This window comes from Dreissena polymorpha, chromosome 4 (genome assembly GCF_020536995.1).
Source record: "Dreissena polymorpha isolate Duluth1 chromosome 4, UMN_Dpol_1.0, whole genome shotgun sequence".
NCBI lineage: Eukaryota > Metazoa > Mollusca > Bivalvia > Myida > Dreissenidae > Dreissena > Dreissena polymorpha.
In genome coordinates this window covers 32,267,413-32,289,564 of record NC_068358.1, presented here as the reverse complement: position 1 = coordinate 32,289,564, position 22,152 = coordinate 32,267,413, and the positions used below count along the sequence as shown (strand labels likewise).

At 32.5% G+C, this 22,152-nt stretch overlaps 1 protein-coding gene across 1 annotated transcript in view; it reads right to left on the bottom strand.

Moving 5' to 3' along the window:
- Nucleotides 1–1,465: 1,465 nt before the first annotated feature.
- LOC127879073 (neuropeptide-like protein 29) overlaps nucleotides 1,466–22,152 on the bottom strand; it is a 33,894-nt gene continuing 13,207 nt past the window's right edge. The window contains exons 2-4 of the mRNA XM_052425669.1: nucleotides 2,543–2,728; nucleotides 1,832–1,852; nucleotides 1,466–1,596 (exon numbers count right to left, since the gene is read on the bottom strand). Coding sequence (XP_052281629.1) covers nucleotides 1,502–1,596; nucleotides 1,832–1,852; nucleotides 2,543–2,723 — 297 coding nt within the window. The 5' untranslated portion in view covers nucleotides 2,724–2,728 and the 3' untranslated portion in view covers nucleotides 1,466–1,501. The remainder of the gene's footprint in view (nucleotides 1,597–1,831; nucleotides 1,853–2,542; nucleotides 2,729–22,152) is intronic.

Below are 22,152 nucleotides of genomic sequence, written 5' to 3'. Positions count from 1 at the left end.
ATGTGATCGAATCATGCACTTTGGTTTAATATTGGCCACGCCCCATGAGACATATGTTTGTGGTTTTATTAGCAAAATATCTTTCAAAGTATCCTCTCTAAACCACTTGGTCCTTAGCTGGCGTGTCTTTAATGTAACAGTATATGTACACATTTTATATATTTTGTTCAAACGTGTCTTTGATGTCAAAACTTGTCAACAGCGGGGGATTATTGTCGATATAGACTCTATAGGCAAAATAAATACGAAATATAATATATACTTTTCTCTAAACACCATTTACACAAATGAGCTATATTGGGCCGTCTTGGTCCCTTTACTAGTTATATAATTTGTTTATTGCATTGTCCTATATCGTATACCACTTTGATAATTAAAAAAATCACTCCTGATTATGTTTATGCAGGTGTTATATTAACATTGTGTATATTTTATGGGACGTCCCTTTTGTTGTTCGTATCTTCAAAGGTATGAGGTTTTCAATTTTAAGTAAAATGTGTTTATTGTGTGTTACATGTTTTAGGTTATACTTTTTGTTGACGTTTACAGTTCATTATATCACTTGTATATATAATGCTTTGTTTAATGTATGCATTGTATTGTGAATGCAATCCGACGACGCCTGACGCTTCCATAATACTATTTATATAATCTTATATTACAAATTTATCTTAAGGCGGAAAAGGCGTTCGAGCTTCGAGGTTCAAAGATTTTCCGGTTTATTGTGATCGACGAATAATGCCAATTATTTTACTTAAATACTTAAATTTAATATTTTACACAAAACTGGGATTGTAATTCTTCAAATCATCATGTGTATATTCAAACAGGATTGAAACAAGTCCGATCACGTAAAATATAAAAGGAGATACATGTGTGTCGATGTAATATTGTTTTTTTTTTAACAACACTAACCATTGCCTAGAACACAGTTCGCATCAACATTTACCGGTATTGTATAGCATGTAATCTAAACAAACACCACTGAAAAACACGCTGGTTAATTATTTATGCAGGGTCAGTATTCAGCAGATGTAAACATGAAGGCTATGTTGCATTTAAGAAATTAATGTATCTTATTTTAAATTCAATCGGACAATATATCGTGATTTATACTATAAACAAAAATAATAAATAATAATCAGGGTGTTTATTATTGGTAGTGGTGAAAACATCGCTAATTAGATAAGTATTATTTGTATGGGATCGTTTTAAAATCTGATCGTCCATACGGGTCAAGCAGCATTCTTCGTAACTGTTTTCTTATAGGTGAATAAATACAGCTATTATACTAATCAATGTAAACATAAACATATTTTTTCATTTCACATTCCTCGTGAAAATACTTCAATTTACTTAACATGAGTTCATCTCAAGTGCATACCACATTTACGACATAAATAAATTGACTCGTTGCTGAAAAATATTTATTAAGTATTGTCAACAAAAACAAACATTCTATGCATGTATTGATCTTTATTTCGTTCAATTTCATCTATACTTAATTCACATAATTCTTTTGCCAGCCCACGTAATTGCCTGTGCCGTCCACGGAATTCTTTTGCGAGCCGACGTTATCCCCTTGCCAGCCACCCCCTTTAATAATAATAGTTACGTCATACAAACGCAATATATGTTGATAGTTCATTAATTATTTATATTAAAGTACTTTAACATATGAGATAATGTTATTTGAGTTGTGTATATTTGTATAACCAACTAATTTAAATGCAATTATTAAACTTTACATGGTTTATTAAATATATTGGCATTGAAATAAATATTTAATACATCCATTAAACGTAACAACCACTTGTATACATGTACTTACATGCTCCAGGCCAATAAGAACCTACAAAACAAAACGCTTAGTTCATTTTGGTATCAATAACGCTGAATATGAGCAAACAACTTTTTTATCCTTTTTTGGAATAATTGCTGATATGCTAAAAAGACCATGATGAAAGTAATGCATGCAGTCAACCGGAAATGGTGTTATTTAATAACAAACTGGTGTTAGTATGACAAAGCCGTTATATCAATACTTCGTCAGGAGTAAGTTTCTGTTTAATCCGATCCACAATTATTCATCAGGGAACTAGTCGATGTTTGAATATCGAATTAAGAGTAAAATAAACATACACTTTGTATTAATGCGAATTCAATATAAATAAAGAAACATTTATATTAATGAATTTCACAATTTTAAGTTAATGGAAGTGAATTGAAATCATTATCTTGTATTAATTTCACTTCTTACATTTATATAAGTATTCTATCAAAGACGTCCATAACCATATTGTATTGTATAAGCATATGCATAAACCATCTAACTTAGGTCTACATTTTCTGCGCTGCTTTGCTTCATATAATTAAATGCTGCCATGACACGTCTTCTTGTTTGTTATATAAGTATGTTGTCATAACTTGTGCAAATGTCAACATCATAAAACATTTCAAATCAGTGTAAACCTATTAGTTTATGTATTATATCGGTGCTGTATCCTTTAGGATACAAACAAATATAACATTGTTTTCTTACCTGGATAACCCGGATATTTTTGCTGCCCATAGTTCCCATATTGCGGCACATACGAGTTCCAATAGCCGCCGTTGCCTGCACCTTGTACTGGCGAATACGAGTTCCCGTATGGTATCCAGCTACCTAACGCCGCGCCACAGCATGACACGAGCAGCACAAGTGTGACAGTTGAGAATATCATTTTGCCTACAGGTGAAAGAAGAAGACAGGTTATGTATTGGTATTGTGGTCTCCATACGGATTTAGACTTTACAAAATGGCAGTCTTAGCTCAAGCCATTAAGTCCATGGGTTGCTGAATGTTCTTCAATGTTTAGAGTTGGGCGATAAACAATCGTTTCGAACACATGTATCGCCTATAATAATTATTTTAATATTTATATTCGCTATTTCGCAGCGCCCACACGTATTGTACTCGGTAAGTAATGAAACAGAGTGAAATAGAAAAGATTTGTATTATTATTGTAAGCATAAACTATCATAGTTAAAATATAAGTAATAAAGTTATATAAAAAAAAGGCATTTAATCATTGTCGAATTGTGTGTGGTGTTAGATTCTTAAAATACATGCAATGTTTAACGCCTTTTCACTTGCGAACTCCTTAAGTTGAAACATCGCCAGACCGAGCCAGCGTTTTTTAACACTTACTTTTTTGACAAGCCGCTGTCTTTCGTGTTCAAATTTTGATTTTCATTATATTAACACATGTCTCGTTCGTCGGGTCATAAACTCGTTCAACGTGCCTTGTGTCCGTTGTTGAATACATTAAAAAAGAAGATAACGATTTAACAAGAGCGAAGAAAGCTCAAGACTATTAAGGACGCGTATATTGTGGATAGGATGTGGTGCCTGCGGGACGAGTACCCTATTCAGACTGTTTGTGAAAGACAATATAATGCATGCATTTTACTCCATGTTTTGTTAGAAAAGTAGTGAATACCGTTTCAAAATGTATTTAATAGCTTCATGAACCGACAGCATTTGTATATGGAATAATAACTAAATGTTTAACACAAGTATTATTTTGTTTCATTCAGTGAAAAAATAACCCTACGGCATATTAAAGACACTGATCTAAACGAATATTTTCGCGAATTCATTTATAATTATTTCTGCAAGACCGTTAACAATGTTCACTAATTTGTCTTTGCAAAAGGTATATATTCAATTTGGATAACACTGTAAAATAAGTAATCTATCAAGTCTCCATCTATCAAGTACCAATTTCTTGCTGATATTTCTGGAATGTGACCGGTATTCAACAAATTAATACAATTAACACAGGGTGTAAAACGGCGAAAAAAAAAATGTCTCCGAATGAAAGTTGCAATCGTGTTTATCACTTAATTACCCTCTCTTATGTGGTGTATGTTCATCTGGCGATTCTTAAATTACATAAACGTGTCAATGCCATCAACAATTATTAACATTAAGATTGAAATTATAGCAGTCTTTCTTATAACCAATTAATATTCGTTAATGTCATAACAATTTCAGCGGAATGCTTGCTTTAGACCTTTAAAAAAAAAAGAAAATAAAAGGAAATCAAAGCACTACAGTTGTTGTTATTTCGAAAATAATCTATATTATTTAATGATGTCAAAAACCCTTATTAAATAAATACGTAATAATAATAACATTAACACGTTTGTCAAACTTATTAGTTAAATACTAACCTTTGTCGTTGCTCTGAAAATCTGAGAACTGGTAATAAAACTAGGATGCACAGGTTTATATACCTGATGGGAAAGGGATTAGGTCTTTTTTTGAACAATTAATGAGCTTATAAGTTATGTAAATGTAAATGTACGTCGAACACGTGCATTTGAAATGCACCGTGAAGCATTAACATGCAATTAGTAACATATGTGGTAATATAATAATATCATTATGTCACGTTGGCTTGCAAGGTTATGCCGTGAGCGAAGAAGAGAATAACATGGGCTCGCGAGATGATTCTGTAAGCGGGGTTCGAATAACGTTGTCTCACAAGGGCAAGCCGTAAGCGGGGGACAGAATAACGTGGGCTCGCGAGATGATTCTGTCAGCGGGAATCGAACAACGGTGCCTCACAAGGGCAAGCCGTAAGCGGGGGACAGAATAACGTGGGCTCGCAAGGGCTTGAACGGAGAATGGACTAACGTGGGCTCGCAAGGGAATGACTTGAACGGAGGATGGAATAACGTGGGCTGCCAAGAGAATGACATGAACGGAGGATGGAATAACGTGGGCTGCCAAGGGAATGACGTTAACGGGGTAGGCAATGTCTTTGACTGGTAGAGGAATTCTGTGAACGAAGACGAGGTGAAAAGGATCGCAATAAGGGAAATAACTCACTTCAAATGTTTGCTTTTGAAGCCAATGCGAAATAAATATTATTCCGCAACCAGTACCTGTATCCATGTTATAAATGTCGAACACACATGACACTTGCCCAAGTATCAAATAAATTGATACAAGTATTTTGCTGACTCATTTTTTATTTTAAAAAATGAGTCTATTTTGCCAAATATGTATTCACAAATTATACTTAATAATACATTATGAATACACTAATGGCAAGTCCTGCTGGGCACTTCCGTTAGGTTAAATTGAAAGTCTTTCTTGAACAATAAATACTTATATGAAAACGTGCTATTGTTATTATTCTCATTTTGTATATACCTCTACCTCAAATATAAATCCTCCTTACAATAAGTTATAATTGATCATTAGAACAAATAACGTTCGGTTGTCTGCATGTATAGTATTCCAACTATTATGTGATGATTTATTTAATTCAATATATTCTATATTTTGACGACACAATATAACACAATAATGTTATGAAATCATATATGAAAAAACAACAACATGTAAAACACATCAAAGTATATGTGTAAAATAGAAATCAATGACTGTTTAAGTATTCTACAAATGAATTTCCGTGTAACTTTTCTGTATATATTATAATCCTCAGGATGGAAACATAACTCTTGGTAACGATATGAGTTACAAGCAAGATAATATATTAATTTTAAATGATATAACGTAGCATAATATTACAAGACAATATATGCTTTATGTCAACAGACCTTTAACATTTAATTACGTAGAGTAAAGTGAAAAGAAAGCTTGACTTTTGAAACTACAGACATGTTTACTTCATTAACTCAGGCTAACACTCTAAGTGTAATACACTCGCATATCATTTAGTGTTGGAACAACTTAGCAGATTTATATATGTATATATAACAACATATACATTTCCCAGCGCATTGTAAATATTGATAAATACAGTATAGTGAAACCATTATAGATGCAAATAAATTATGACTCATTGGTCCTAGATTTAATTTCATTAAACAATTGGTGCACTGTCAATGATATTTGAAAAAAGTTGCAAAGACAAATAAATCCAACAATCATATGATTTAAATTCTAAGTTTGTGAGACAATAGCAATAAACTATTCCCATTCACCGTCAAAGGATTCTTTATTATTATTAGTTTTATTATTTTTTACTTGTATTATTACGAGTAGTTTTATTAGTTGTATTATTATGATCATTATTATAAGTAGTAGTAGTAGTAGTAGTAGTAGTAGTAGTAGTAGTAGTAGTAGTAGTAGTAGTAGTAGTAGTAGTAGTAGTAGTAGTAGTTGTAGAAGTAGCTGTTACTGTAGTTACTGTTACTGTAGTACAAAAACAATATATCGTATACATACTGTAATCTACTTTATTTTAATTTTTCATTTTTAGATCTCTCTTTGCACTGCATGTAATACTCTTTTGAGTACTCATAGATCCTAATACAAATCATTTAGACCATTTATAAATAGATAGCTTTTGGATACGTCAATTTATTACTATGATTCCTTACGGTAAATAATAAAACTGTTTTATTAAATATAAATCATTGAACGTCCTCTTCATAATTCTTTAAACCCGCTTATTAAAATTGTTGGTTCCTGTTTAGGTATTAAAATCGGAAAAAATGCAACACCACTTAAAACATTAAATGTATTAAAGCTGAGGTCACCGCCTTGGAACGGTTTATGAAAATCATAGTAGGAGGGGAACACCAGTTGAAAGCCGGGTAAAGTTTCACATGTTTTTTTTTTATATACCATTATATATTATATTATATAATAAAATAACACATATCAAATAAATTACTTTGTTTAAAATAGTTTAGTGGATAAACAACTCCCACATCATTGTTATTCATCAGCAAGTTGAACAAAAGTTTGTTAATCTACGAACAGTTTTAAATGTGGTATTGTATATCCTGATTGTATCAAATAAATCGTACAATTAAAGCGAGACTATATGATGTGTATATGTGTTAAATTGAAATATATTGATAAAAATATGCTACAATAACACAAAATAGAACAGAACAATTATACATTGAAGATGAATTTCGTGAAATGCAAATTAGAGCTCCAAGCCGATTGTGACGAAAATATTTCGTACATATTTTCTTACAATAACCGAAGCATTCGTCTTTTTATTAGGATCGGAGTTAGTGTTCGTGTGTCGTTGCAGGAACTTAAAATGATCCGTAAAACTAAATTTAGATTCACATCGTACATGCATGATATACATGCTTGCGAATTCGACATTTTCGATTTCAGAATTAAATATCTGGCTTATTTCGCATTTTTCGACACATGTTCTTCTTAACTTTTATTTTAATTTATATTGAAATATATGTATAATAAGGTTTTTTACACATTTCATATAAATTCATAAATATTTGACAAAATTGTATAATATTGCTTTAAGTTCATGATTATAATGAATATTATTCACGTTCGTATCCACCATGTGTCATTTGCACAAAATTACGCATATATATTTTAAAGTGTAATGGAACATTATTGTATGTGTAAATATTGTTATGGTGATCACCTAGTTTTGTTCGACCTTGATGTTTTTACTCTATTGCATGTCAATTTTCAACGGCAACGGCGTTGCGGTCGGTGTCGGCATCCGAGCCGAGTTCAATCTTTTTAATGAAATAGTGACTCACGAATTTTTTAGAGATTTCTGTAAACATTTACACATTTTTGTCCACACATTTTAGCCTTTTATGTGTGCTTTTTGCGTGTGCGATTGATGTGAACGTTTAAATAAGCAAAGTTGGTCATTAAGAATAAAGTGCATTTTATTTCTGCTCATGCTTGTACATATTATCCCTAGTATCGGTAAATGAAATGGAAGAGTAATTACGGCTACGTGTACTTCTTAAAGTCTTATATTTATTCCAGTTTCAGCACATAACTTTGCATTTAAATGTCAAAACATAAGCTCAATGTGTACATATGCTACTAATTACTTAGATCGTATGGACACACCAGATACTTGCCATAGAGAAATGCATATTGAGTCATCTTAATCACGATTCAAATCGACGAGCGAATTATTTACAATATAGGGATAATACACGTTTTCGAGGGCATGATCGTCTGCGGGCGCTTTAAAAATCCGTTCCTGACCGACTCGCACTCGGGCAGGAACGGATTTTGAGAGCGCCTGCAGATGATCATGTCCGAGAAAATGTGCGTTTTCGCTATTATTGCATAAACAATTCACACATACCAAAATAAATAAAAATAACATCGAATACAATATGTCTTGTTCATTCGACATCGACAAATAATTCGATTATTTCATATGACGTCATACAGTTCAAGGTTGTGTTTTACATATGCCTCACTCGGTCATCATCGGAAATGACGAGGCTTTAATTTACGGCAGTTTTCGATTTAAAATGTGTTTTAACAATGGATTAATGCAAATTTGAAATGCAGCCGCGCAAAGTAAGAAATGAAGAATTATATTGGAATTAACTGGTCGTGACGGATAAATATATATCTTCAGAATAAGTCATTGTTTTCATAGATGTTTCGTAAATGTTTATCTTATTTCGTTCCAACTATATTTTATAAAAAATAATACTGCCAACATATTCATGATATTGTCACTGAAGTATTTCAAGCACAGCAGGAACGTTGAAGGTACATAAACACTTACATTTACAGCATAGTCTTTTGAACGTGTTGATTAAATGACCGTAAAGCTGTTGTCAAGAGAGTGCAGATAATATATATATAATGATTTGAAAAGTGGATTGAAATATTCATTGCCTTTATCCCTGCATGCATGAGGAAACTGGTGCTTATTCAGTTCCCCATTTATGCTTGGAAAATCGTCGAAGACTGGAGTTATTAACAAAGTTCATGATGACTTCATTGAATCCAGCCATTACTAAGGGAAGTAACTGCGCGTGGATCAGTTTATGGATATGAAAAACATATAACAGGGCTTGAACGGCACGTGAATCGCCTTGTTAATACACGATTTCTCCCGTTCAAGACCTCCTTTTGCCAAGTTCTGCACCCCACCAGAGGACATAGATAGAGTTAATGCAATAATTATAATAAGGATTCAATATTATGATAAGAACCTAATTTTTGTTTTGTTATGTGTGTATATTTATTCTATTACATGTATTAATCTATTTGAACAACTATACACATATCGATTTAAACACACGAGGTACATCTTTAACGTTCACTATTAAAATCTTATTTCGATAGGTTCATGTGAACCTTATAACAGCAACTTGCTGCGCATTGCACTCAATGTTGTAATAATGTGTCCATAATGCAAAAAAGGTAAACCACACTTTTGATCGATAAATGAAGGAATCGACTGGATGACCCTTATCGATTAACAACAGTTTATTTTGGTGAACAGTTTCATTCGATTTAAATATTGTGATTTAATTTAGCAACATATAGGAGGATTTCATAGCTATAACAATATATTCGATTTAGCGTGTATATGCCTAATTATAAATTTTTTAATATATCATGTTATGATACTGATATACTGATTTCCAGTTAATAAAATTTTTGACAAAGTCATGCCGTATCAACCGTCAACCGAAATTTTAAGCACATCAGAACACGAGAATTCTTATACAAGTCAATATTTCTGAATTGAAATTAAGTACAATATTAAACCAGCAAGTATACATTTAACTAAATATGTAATCAAGTGATGTAGCAGCTTTATAAGATGGTTTATTTCCAACATATGTTACTGTTCTGTATTATATAAGCCCTTCAATCTTTGGCCAGTTTTCATCTTATTACATCGGATCAATTATTTCGCTATACGATAAAAACGTGCGTTTCTTCTGCCGATAAAGTATACTTACACTAGCGCTATTGTTACACGATTAATAAACAGTTTTTTTGGATTCCTTGTTAGGATCGGTACATTTATAAGGTTAATGAATCATACAACACGATTACAATGACATATCAGCAGCTTGAGGCTTATAGTATATTATGGATAACTCGTTGTACGAAATCACAGATCAGTAACGGTCATTATTTATCAAATGTGATTAGGCCGTAATTGGCGCCATTGCGTTGAGGTCATTACTATCAATGGTGTAGTCTAACCGCAGTTAGGTCTTATACATGCGCTACACTTATATCACCGTGATAAACGATTTCAAACAAACAAACCTATGTTTAATGGATTTGACATCGCATACGTGGTCAGTTTCAGATATCCTTTCAATAACCAGCCAAATAGTCGCATCCAAAAGTATATGGTATTGTAACAGCAAAACCAGTCCAATTTCAAACGTTTGTGATAACGGCAACATTGCGCTTACAGCAGACATTGTATGCTGGACGCCGGGAAGCGCTATACAGCATAAAAAATTTGCATTAAATTAAATTTAAAGGGATCTTTTCACGCTTTGGTAAATTGACAAAATTGAAAAAAGTTGTTTCAGATTCGCAAATTTTCGTTTTAGTTATGATATTTGTGTGAAAACAGTAATACTGAACATTTATCATGGTCTAATATAGCCATTATATGCATCTTTTGACGATTTTAAAACCTAAAAATTATAAAGCGTTGCAACGCGAAACGATTGAATAATTTGGAGAGTTCTGTTTTTGTCGTTAAATTTTGTGAAACCACGAAGATTGCTTATATAAGGTATAAAATACGTCAAGTATGTGTACTTGGCGGAATAGCTCAGTAGGCTAAAGCGTTTTTACTTCAGGACTCTGGCAGGACTCCAGGGGTCACTGGTTCGAAACCTGGTCCGGGCAATGTTCTTTTCCTTTTTTTAATTTTATTCTTGATTTTTTACTGGAGCTTTTACGATCCAATGTTTACATTTATCGATATAAAGCATTTAATGAATAAGTTAAAAAATGCCAAAATCTGTGAAAAGGCCCCTTTAAAGAATAAGTATATTTTGTAAAATGTACAACACTGTTTTAACCAAAAGTAAAACGAAAACGTTCTATGCGCTTTAAAGATGTTATTCAGCAATCAAAATTCAACTTTTGCCCCTAAGATGTCGCGACAAAGTATAATATTCGCAAGCTATTAATTACGAAAAAGAATATTCACTTACTACACGAGACACGTTTATTTGAAGTTTTAAGTTTGTTAAAGCACGCTCACAGTACACTTCCTTAATTATTTTTGCATAAAAAAATCAATTATAAGCATACTACAATACTTACATAAATTAATGTCTTATACGATATACACTTTTTAATCTGTGCATACAACATTTCATGTAACAACAAACCGGTAGCAACACAACGTGTTGCTTATGCTCGTATATTAATATATAGTAATATATCTCAGAACTCGATGTAACTGGTCATAATTACATGGTTATAATTTGGATATAATTAAAGCATATAAAGATAACACAGACATATACAATAACATTGCTTTGATGATGTATATATTTGTATTTAGTATATACAGAAGTGCGAACGGGGGATTAATTAATTAAAGATAAGTCATGTTTAGTTTACCAAGTATGTATGTAACGATAACGATAGTTGAATCAATAGTCTAGTAATAAAAAAATCAATGAAAACAAAACCAATCTTTGACACAATCGCTCGTTGCTTAAGACGACCAATCATATTGTAACACGACAGCCATCCATTTTGGCAAGAGGTAACCACTCTTTCACCACCGCTCGTCTTCTTACACGACACTTCAAGTGCCACGGTAATAGTGTTAGTATGTGTCATGCCGTATTTGAAATATTCTTACAAGTGTATACTTTATACCGACATGCCAATATGCTTGCTCTTCGATGTGTAAATATACCATCTTCTTTAGGTAGTTTTATCTATCCCTGCCTTACAGTTGCTATCAAAAGGTAAGTCAGGAATTGTATTTACCTGGGCAGCATAATAACACTAAATTACACAGACAACCAAACCAATTGATCAGCATTCTTCTTTAATTTAAATTTACACTTATTTTTTTTTAACTTCAAGACAATTTTAAAACATCAAGACGGAAACCATGTTCCTAGGCGATTATAAAATCTTCTGAACATAAATATTCGATGAAATTGAGAAAAAATACTAAATTTCCTGCGAGTTGAAATATTAAACTGTACGACCGCTGATCTGATGCAAAGACTAGTAAAACATTCGGTTGATGGAAACATATCGCACGCATATTCAGTTTCATGTCGTCATCATTTTCTGCTACTACCGGGTTTATTCTGTTTGGATATTCATACAAGTTTAAAATTGTACTTGACTATTACACACCAAAGCATATAAAACACGACAAACAACGTTTTGAAAGCTGCAGTTGTAATGGGTACATTTCCTCTCAATGGTGCGTTGTAAATATGTGATGGTTATATGCGAAAAATGTTACCCAAAGCTTGGATGTAATGGACTATATCTTAAAGTATTGTTTCCGCCCTTTTATATGACAGATTGTCCGATGAAACTGAACAATTAAGTTTTCCTGTTTTAACAAACAGCTTTTAAATTCAAAGAAAGTATTAAATTGTGTTGTTTAAATGCAATTTGAGTACACAAATCACGACGGCAGAAAAGTAAGCACTTGCCTTTCTTATCTTATCTAACAGTAATTCGTAATAGTGACATTCTGTTAATATTAATAACAATTAACAAATTTGCATAACTGAGTTTATATAATCGTAACATCACCATAGCCTAAATCTTGAAGTCAGACCTTAATTAAATTGTATGTATTTTCTTGTTTGTGAATTTCACTACTTTACAATTTCGTACAGTATATAACTGAATTTCAAATGTCAACTTGTACTTTTGGTGGCCATTCGTTCACTTTATTTCGGTGGAATGTCCTTTCCTTAATGTTACCTTGTTCAGCTGTCCTAAATAAGGAGAAATTTTGTCTTGTTTTTATGACGTTTGATTAATTGTATCCGTCTATAATCCATGTGTGGGTCATTATTGTGACCGAATGTTTGGCCATTAACATGACAGGCCAAGTGTTTCAGCTAGTACCAGGAATTGTGGGCAGTACTGACATAATCACTGACTCTGTTGAGGCAAAATACATTAAACAATAATTAATAACTGGTATCAGTTGAGTTTAAGTCAGGATCCAGTGATATTTTTTTCGATAGTAAGGAATTCATTTTTTGGAGTAAATTGTTAGTTTGAACCTATTTATATTAGCTCGATTGCATCGAAATCCTCAGGCTTATTGAAACGCTCTCGAGTCCTTTTACTGGGCCTAGAACCAGTACTTGGTGTCTTTTGGGAGATCTAAAGAGCACTCCAGCAATAGGAATCGAGCCCGTGACCTCCCGGTGTCTAGGCGGACATCATATCCTTTACAAAACGGCGACCATTTACCATTTACATAATGGTTATCACATCCATTTATGATAAACATCAAGGTATATAAACATTGTACTCATAAAGGTAGCGCATCTGTAATGGGCACCTTTCTAAATATAATCTAATGTATTATTTTCTTAATCAGCATCATTTCACTGAACTACATGCAAGTGTGTAGGTAGGCTTTCCATGCTTTTTAAAAAGATGTACTGATTTTTTCAAAATCAACCCCACGCTCGGCTTTTGTCCAGTTTATTTGCACCCCTGGGGTAAATAAAAGTTCCATATTTCATCCAGATTTCCAAATATGGGCATGCAGTTGGTGTGTACAGATACAGTAAAGGTGTTTAATGTTTAAACACGATTAAATAAGTATTATTTTACAGAAATTTATTTTTTATAACTTGTTATCTATGGAAGAGCGCCATGAAATGTAAGTGGTTTCAGCCAAGTAGAAATTGGGTTGGTTAAAAACAAAGATTCATAACATTCAAACTAGTATCATTTAAGTACTATTTTGAACTTAATTTTTATAGATACACTATAAACAGCAAAAATACCAAGAAATAGACAGATTTACCGTTTAATTTTTGAAATAAAAATTAAAATGCAACATGCATGATTAGTATTTTCAGCAGTAAATCACCCAAAGCCTGGTTTATACAGGTAGTTATTGCAATTTCTGTGTTATTGCTGGAAAACCGTAGTAAAACAATAAACATAGCTTATATGCTATATACTATATTAAATCAAAATACGTTAGAAAAGAAATGAAACGCATCGCAAAAAGTATGCGATGTCGGGAGGATTCGAACCTGCGCGGGAAGATCCCAAACGAGTTATCTATTTGTCTATCGCCTTAACCACTCGGGCCACGACAACTTCACAATAGTACCTGCTTAAATTATATATCTATAAGTACACAGGAATATTAGGTGTTCATATAGGAGAATCTAATATTGTTTTATAAATGATTACAACGCAAACATAGTGTAAGTATAACTGTAACATATGTGTTCGACCAAAACATCCGTGTGCAACTAGTTATGCAGTCTACAGCTGTTTCAGCAAAAATTCATTTTTAGTAAGGCTTATCCCCTGATAATATTTATCCGTTGTAATTATGTGATAATCGGAAAAATTACCTTTTTCATATAATGCAGAGTAGTAACACGTGTTCGGTGAAACCCGCTCCGAATGCAAATGAACATGAGTAAATCAGATTGTTTTAAGAAATTAATTCTTGATGACAGCACATTTTAACCGGTTCTTCAGGATAGTGGACTTTTATCATGTGTATCTGCGGTTAATACTCTCAAAGTTCACATGCATATTATGACAGTGATACAAACAAAATCATTCAAACATTAGATGAAGTATTGTACCATATTTATTCCCCCAATAACAATAATTACAATCAATCGAAAACAATCTTTCCAAAATAGCATTTTGCAAAATATCATTATCATTTTTGTATGTTACACATAACTTTATACGCTCTGAATATTCATTTGTATTCACGGAATAAAACATGGTTGGACCGATTATGTTTAAAATTTTATTTTGTGGTAATGTGTTCGTGATACGAGTCACCGTAAACACAACACTGACTCTCTGACACAACTCTTGTGTAGTCATGAATTAAGTTAACAATGAAATATCTAAAAATGAATAAATGAAATGTCCATTTCGAACAAACATTTTGATTCATATAATTTCATACAACCTTTTATAAAACACTTTTGCACGTGGACATTATGAAACGCAATATTATTCTAAATGTATTTCAATTTTATAAGTTAAGATGGGTTCTTACACCAGGAAAACATTAATTTAATTTTTAAAATGTATGGCTCGTGTGAATATTCGTGTATATTACACAAGATCCATCCTTGGTACACAAGATCCATCCTTGGTACACAAGATCCATCTTTGGTACACAAGATCCATCCTTGGTACACAGGATCCATCCTTGGTACACAAGATCCATCCTTGGTGTCTCAGGGTTTTCAATATTTTTGTATATTACACAAGATCCATCCTTGGTGTCTCAAGGTTTTCAATATTCATCTTTTTTAATTATTGTGCACGTAGATTACTTGCTGACTGCATTTTCACTGGGCAGTACTGGACACAAAAGCATGTGAATTATATGACATTCCTGCAATAACGTCAGAAATATATGGTGCTATTAGCTTAAACGAACAGGGAGATAATCTGTGCATAGCTGTAATGAGATAAGCTGGGCATTATGATACTTCCACATATGTTTCTAATCATCACGGAACATTTCAACGCACATGTTCGACGTAGATTTACATAAGTTATTAGCACATTAATTATTGTAAAAAGCACAAATCTAATTCCCAACGGGTATATAAACGTCTTCATTCTAGCTTTATTATCCAGTTCTCAGATTGTCAAAGAAACGACCAAGGTAAGTAATAAATTTATAAATGTAATAATGTCTTAAATGTATTATAATGTATTTTATACGCTTTCTTTAACATCATAATATATGAGAGTTCATTTTAGAAAAAACTAAAATACCAGCATTTTAAATATTTTGATTATGCGATAACACATATTTTACAATATTTAAAGCAAAGCATTCTGCAATGTTTTGCAATTTAAGAAAATTTTTTTTTTAGAGTTTCTGCTGCACTATCAATATTTCGGTCAGTGATCTTCGCCAGTTATGAATAAAATAACCTTATAAAATTATCATATGCTGTTCATTGCCATGATACGGTCGGGCACAAATCAATTGCCGAAGTAGACGAATAAGTATATCGTAAAAGAAAACTAAATGGACGGATCGAGCTTTTGTTTTTGGTGTCTGTTCAATTATATGTGCTAAATTAAAAAAAAAAACTGTATTGTGTTAAAGATTACAGATCTTAACAGATTATTAGTGGCAGAACTGTATTGTTCTTACGTGTCAAATAGTTGCATGTGCATGCATCTAAAGTTTGTCGCATATGATACGGTGTGTCACGTCTAACACAGCCACAACATATATTATTGTCTTTAAAGTATTGCAGAAAATATTTACATTTCATCGGTAACTCTTTATAACCACTTATTGTTTTCATTTTAGCGAAATCATTTAGTTTAAACAGTTTTGGGAAACAAACTCTATTAGGTAGGATCATCATTTATTTAAGAATAGGTGGCTATTATCTGCGACTGTTGATACAAATATTCCCGCGCCATGCATTTAGATATGTGGCATCGGCTATGACAAAAACATCGGGAAGCGAGCATGATTAATTAAGTCATTGTCATGGATACTTTTTAGATGACTTATTTAACTCTAACTGGCTCAGAAGTTATCTATACATACATATTTTACACCTCCTGTCTACTTCACACTAAATGCCTGTTTTAACTTCTTTTGTATACCATATAATCACTATAGAAATGATTTGAACCCGACCATTATTTGTCGAACTAATGGCAAGCACATTTTTATCCAATATATACTTTAACAAAGACAAATACGTTAACATGTGTAACAGTCTTACATGAATACTTAAAAATGCATATGCGAGAGTAATTTTGTTTAGATCATCAAGGTTAATACGTCGTTATGTTCTTCTTGAACTCTTTGTATACAGTTCATGAAAATGAGTGAAACAAACAAATACTTGTGTAAAACACTTAATTATTATTCAATATACAAATTGTCTAGTTCCATGAATTAATTATATGCATTTTGAAACGGCATTTATTTTATAAATGCTTTTCTAACAAAAACATCGAATACCGCGTAGACATTATAGACTCATTCGCAAACAGTCTGTATGTGATAACCTTTCCGCAGGCTACACACCCCATATACAACATCCTCGTCCTCTATGTTCTCGCGCTTCCTACTCTCCTGTTTAATCGTTTTCCTACCCGCTTTATTTATTGAAAAAATAGAAACAAAACACGTTAAAAAAGTATATGACCGGACGCACGGCAAGTATTTGAATGTAATGACAATCAAAAGTTTGGACACGGAAAGACAGCTGCTTGTCAATTATTTTTGTAAAAGCTCGCTCGGTCTGAAGATGTGTCAAATTGTGGAATTAACAAATGGAACGTGTTTGGCATTTGTCTATTGTATCAATCTAATGGTATAATTCGACCATGATTAAATGTGAACAAACAAAATAAAGATACAATAATTATATTTTAACTATTATATTTTATTTATAACAACCTTGCTGTTTTATCTGTTTCATTATGTTGTCATTACTTCTCTAGTACAGGACATGTGGAAGTTGCGAAATAGCGTATAAAATAACAGTAATTAAAATAAGCGATAAATGTTTTCGATATTTCGTTGTGATCGCCAAACTCTAAAAATTGAAGAACACTCATCAACTCTGAGACTTAATGGCTTGAGCTAAGACTGCTTTTGTCTTAGGTCTAAATCCTATAGGAGACCACAAAACAACTTTACCTCTCTAATTCTTTTCACTGTAGGTATTACGATGTTTTCAACTGTCACACTTGTGCTGTTGGTGTCATGCTGCGGGGCAGCATTCAGTAGCTGGAGCCCATACTGGAACTCGTATTTGCCAGGTCAAGGTTCCGGAAAGGGCGGATATTGGAACTCGAATGTGCCAAAATATGGGAGCTATTGGCCGCAACAATATCCTAGTTATTCAGGTAAGAAAACAATAATGTACTTGATAGTATCATAATCGATACAGTACCAATATAATATATAGTAGTTACTATGTAGAAACTGAGTTGATATGTTTTTTTATGTTGGCATTGGCACAAGTTAGGACAACATAGTTATATAACAAACAAACACGTGTCAAGGCAGTATTTACATAAATTAACACAGCGCAGAAAATGCACACATAAATAAGAAGTGTTATGTATATATTTTCACACTAGAATATGGTTATAGACGTCTTTGATAGCATACTGATATACATATTAGAATTAAGATTAATACGAAATAACGATATCAATTCACTTCAATTAACTTAAAAATTGGAATCCATTAAGATAAATGTTTTTCTATTGACATTGAATTTGCAAATATTATACCATTATACCACTTTGATTAAATGTTTAGTTTACTTTTAATGTTCAAACATCGACTTCTGCCTTTTTGAATAATTCTGCATCGGATACAACATAAACATGTTACAAATACCGTATTGATATATCGGCTTGGTCAAACAATTTATACTTTGTTATTAAATAACACCATTCTTCGGTCAAGTTCAAACATTATTTTGTTTATGGTATTTTTAGCATATGCTCAATAATCCAAATTGTTTACTATTTTAAAAAGCTGTTTTCAAATATATAAAGCATAATTGATACCAAATTGACCTAAGCCTTTTATTTGTGTAGGTTCCTATTGGCCTGGATGTAAGTATATAAATGGGTCTTACCTGTTATGTATTTATTAAATATTTATTTCAATGACAAATATATTTAATAAACCATGTAGATCTAATGTTAACTAGTTGCATATAAATTAGTTCATAATACAGATAAAAACATCAGATTAAATTCGTTGTATTTCAGTTCTTCAACTTATTTGATAGAAATTATTAATGAAATACCAACTTGAATTACGTTTGTATGTCGTAACAATTTTTATTTAAGGGGGCAATAACGTTGGCTCGCAAGGTAATTCCGTGCGCGGGTATGGAAATGCCGTAGGATCACAAGGGAATGATGTGAGCGGGTATGGGAATGATGTGGGCTGGCAATGGAATTCCGTGGACGGTAAAGGCAATTACGTGGGCTCGCAATGGAATTCCGTGAACTAAGTACAGATGAAATGGAACACAATAACGATCAACACGTACAGAAAATGTTTGCTTTTGTTGACAATACTTAATAAATAGTATTAAGCAATGGTTACCTTTTGTTATGCCATACATGTGGTATACACATGACATGACTGCATATTAACTAAATTGAAGAGTTTTTATAATATTCATATGAAATAACGAAATGCGTTTATGTGTCGGTCGGTTTTTGTTTAAGTGTACATAATTAGAATATACATTATAGTCTATATTTAATTAACTTTTCTGACAATTGCATTCCTTTGATGAATTCAACAAAATCATGTTAAACGCTAACATTGGCGTTTGACAATAATAGTATTCAAACCGTAAACGATCAAAACCTTCCTAGACTCTTCTATAGTATTTAAAAGTGTGCCTTGGAACTTTAGAAGTCTTAAAAAGTCAGTTACTTCGTATCTTATATCCACGCAAAAGAAACATCATCGCGGTAAACGATTGCTTCATTGAAAAAAACACAGACATACTTTTTATGTTAAGTGACAGGATTTGAACATAATATGGCTAATATTTCTAAACAATGCTACATTATAGACATACCAACTTAGGATATAATGGTTTCAGAGAAGATATTTTGAAACTATTTTGCAATAAAACAATATGCCTCATTAGGCATGGTCAATTGTTAAACACAATTGCATGATTTTAACGTATTGTGTAGATGAACACTTTATGATGTGACATACGATATATTGCAGTTATACGTATTTCCACAGTTTTCCAAGTTTCACAGATTTTTGGTGCGCTGTATTACTGTATACGGCTTTATAAAACATTCCACACACCACACCTCCACATATGCAGCCAGTGTACTATGCTCGATTGACATGATGTAAACCAAGTGGGTGACAACTATACGAAAATGCATACATCATATTACAGTTTAAGACTTGGCGTGTATGTTAACATTCACAGGTTTTGTGGAAATCTATAGGCAACATCTAGGTTTGGTGCTAAATTTGATAACATTTATACTCACTCTAACTTTCAACGGTCGATGCACACAGTGGGTTTAGCAGCTTCATAGGCTAGTAAACGTCACACACTTCGTTCAGAATTAATTATCAACATACTTGTGTCCTCTGAAAAACAACATCCGTTCTTAGTGGTTACATGTGCAAGGTTTTCGTGTTTGTATGTACTAAGCAGTATGATTTTTTCTTAAATATAAGTACAATACCAGTATTTAACTATCTTAGTATTATTTACCCCTGCTGACAAAAAAATCATCAAATTGAAACGTGAATGAAAACCCTAATCTGTTTACCATATTCTTGTCTGTGTAATGACTTTGGGGAATGAGACCTATGTATATTTTATATAATAAATGCAAAACTGGTCATTAGGTTTGATCGCACTGTTTGATTATTGTGCACTGTTTGATTATTGTATTATAGGTTTTATACTGTCAAAAAGGGACCCGCGTACAGCAACCGGGGATTAACACGACGCGATTGACCATTATGACTAGTCCTCACTATGAAATTGTTTAATGAGATACTGGCATATGTAAACAGTTAACATCGGGATCCATCGCATGGTAATAATGCCCAGAAGGTGTTCATGTGTACGTAGAGTCAACCGCGATTTTTAAACATTAACCTGGTATTTGTTGGGTGCGTTTGACCCCGATGGCCATTTTCCACCAAGAAGCGTATATAGACTTTATGCAAACTAAGTGTTATTTTTTTTAACTATGTGATGGGGGAAATGTTATCTTTTTGATTGCGTTAAATATTTTAAACGATCGCCCGTGTGTGTTCTATTGAAAAACTTATTACCTGAAAGGCATTCAGACGTAAGAATAGACCCTTTCAGTTATTCGCATTTACTTGTGTAAGAGTTGTGTCCCTTAGCCGGATGTGACGTAATGAGATGATACAAAATCTGCCAGAGAGACAATTGTGCAGTGTCGCTGATAATATCAACGTCTCGTGCACTATATATGCGTAAATTGCAAAAATATTTCATTTTTTATTATATTTACGCCTATTACAGCTATCGCTTTTCGCATATTTCATTTAAGTACGTTGACGCGTGAAAATATATTAAAGCCACACACCTTGAAATGAAGTGCATATTAATCAATACATATAGATGCAATTTGAAAGTGTGTAAAATTGTAATTAAATCTATAGCCTAGTTAGCAAGTAATTTATTATTTTTTAAAATGTTAAAACCGTCAGTAGGATTTCTATACTTATACGTCCATTTCGACAAACGCGTTTATTTAAAGTTTTAACAGACGGATTTCTATCTTGTAACCACCAGATATATTCCATTTTAGATAGATAAAATTAATGTATAGCATAGTTAGCAATTGATTTATTATTTTTCAAACGGTATCGCTTTTAAAACAGAAAGTAGGATTTCTAGACGTATACGTCCATTTCGACAAAAGCGATTATTTTTAAGTTTTAAAGCGCAAAAGAGACGGATTTCTACCTTGTTACCACCAGATATATTCTAATTGGCATAGATAAAATATGTTTCTTATTTATACTATAATTTACTATGCCATGTATTTCATTTCAAGGTGTGTGGCTTTAAACATTCCGTCCAATAGCCCTGTGTGTCGCAAGACAAATCCCGTACTGTTAACACTTAACTCAAAGACCGAGAATTAATGTCTTTGCTTAACTTTGAACGTAAATATTTTATTAAAATGCCAAATATTGAAAAAAGCGCCGAACGTTTATATTTTAATCGTATTGATCTTTGGCATATGATTTGAGCGCTTTTTTACCACTTGCGAACATGACCTTTACCATTGAAAATGGGAATTGAAGTGTCAATTCACCCCACCTGCAAAGTTTAGACTCCGCCCACTGGTTGGCAAAAAGAGGTGGAATTAATATAAGCGCATATAGGGAAGGTTAACAAAATCATCGTTTTTAATGATTATCATGCAAAATATCAAATAAAATTTTACTAATTATGTCTGAATAAAACATTGCATGCAAGGACATGCATTTTTGAAACGATTATATTGTTGTTATTATTTGTTTTTGCTAACAACGAACTCGAGAGTAGAACACAATATAAGAGCTCGGTATGTGGTTATGACAAAAATCTCCATACGTGGCACTTCTT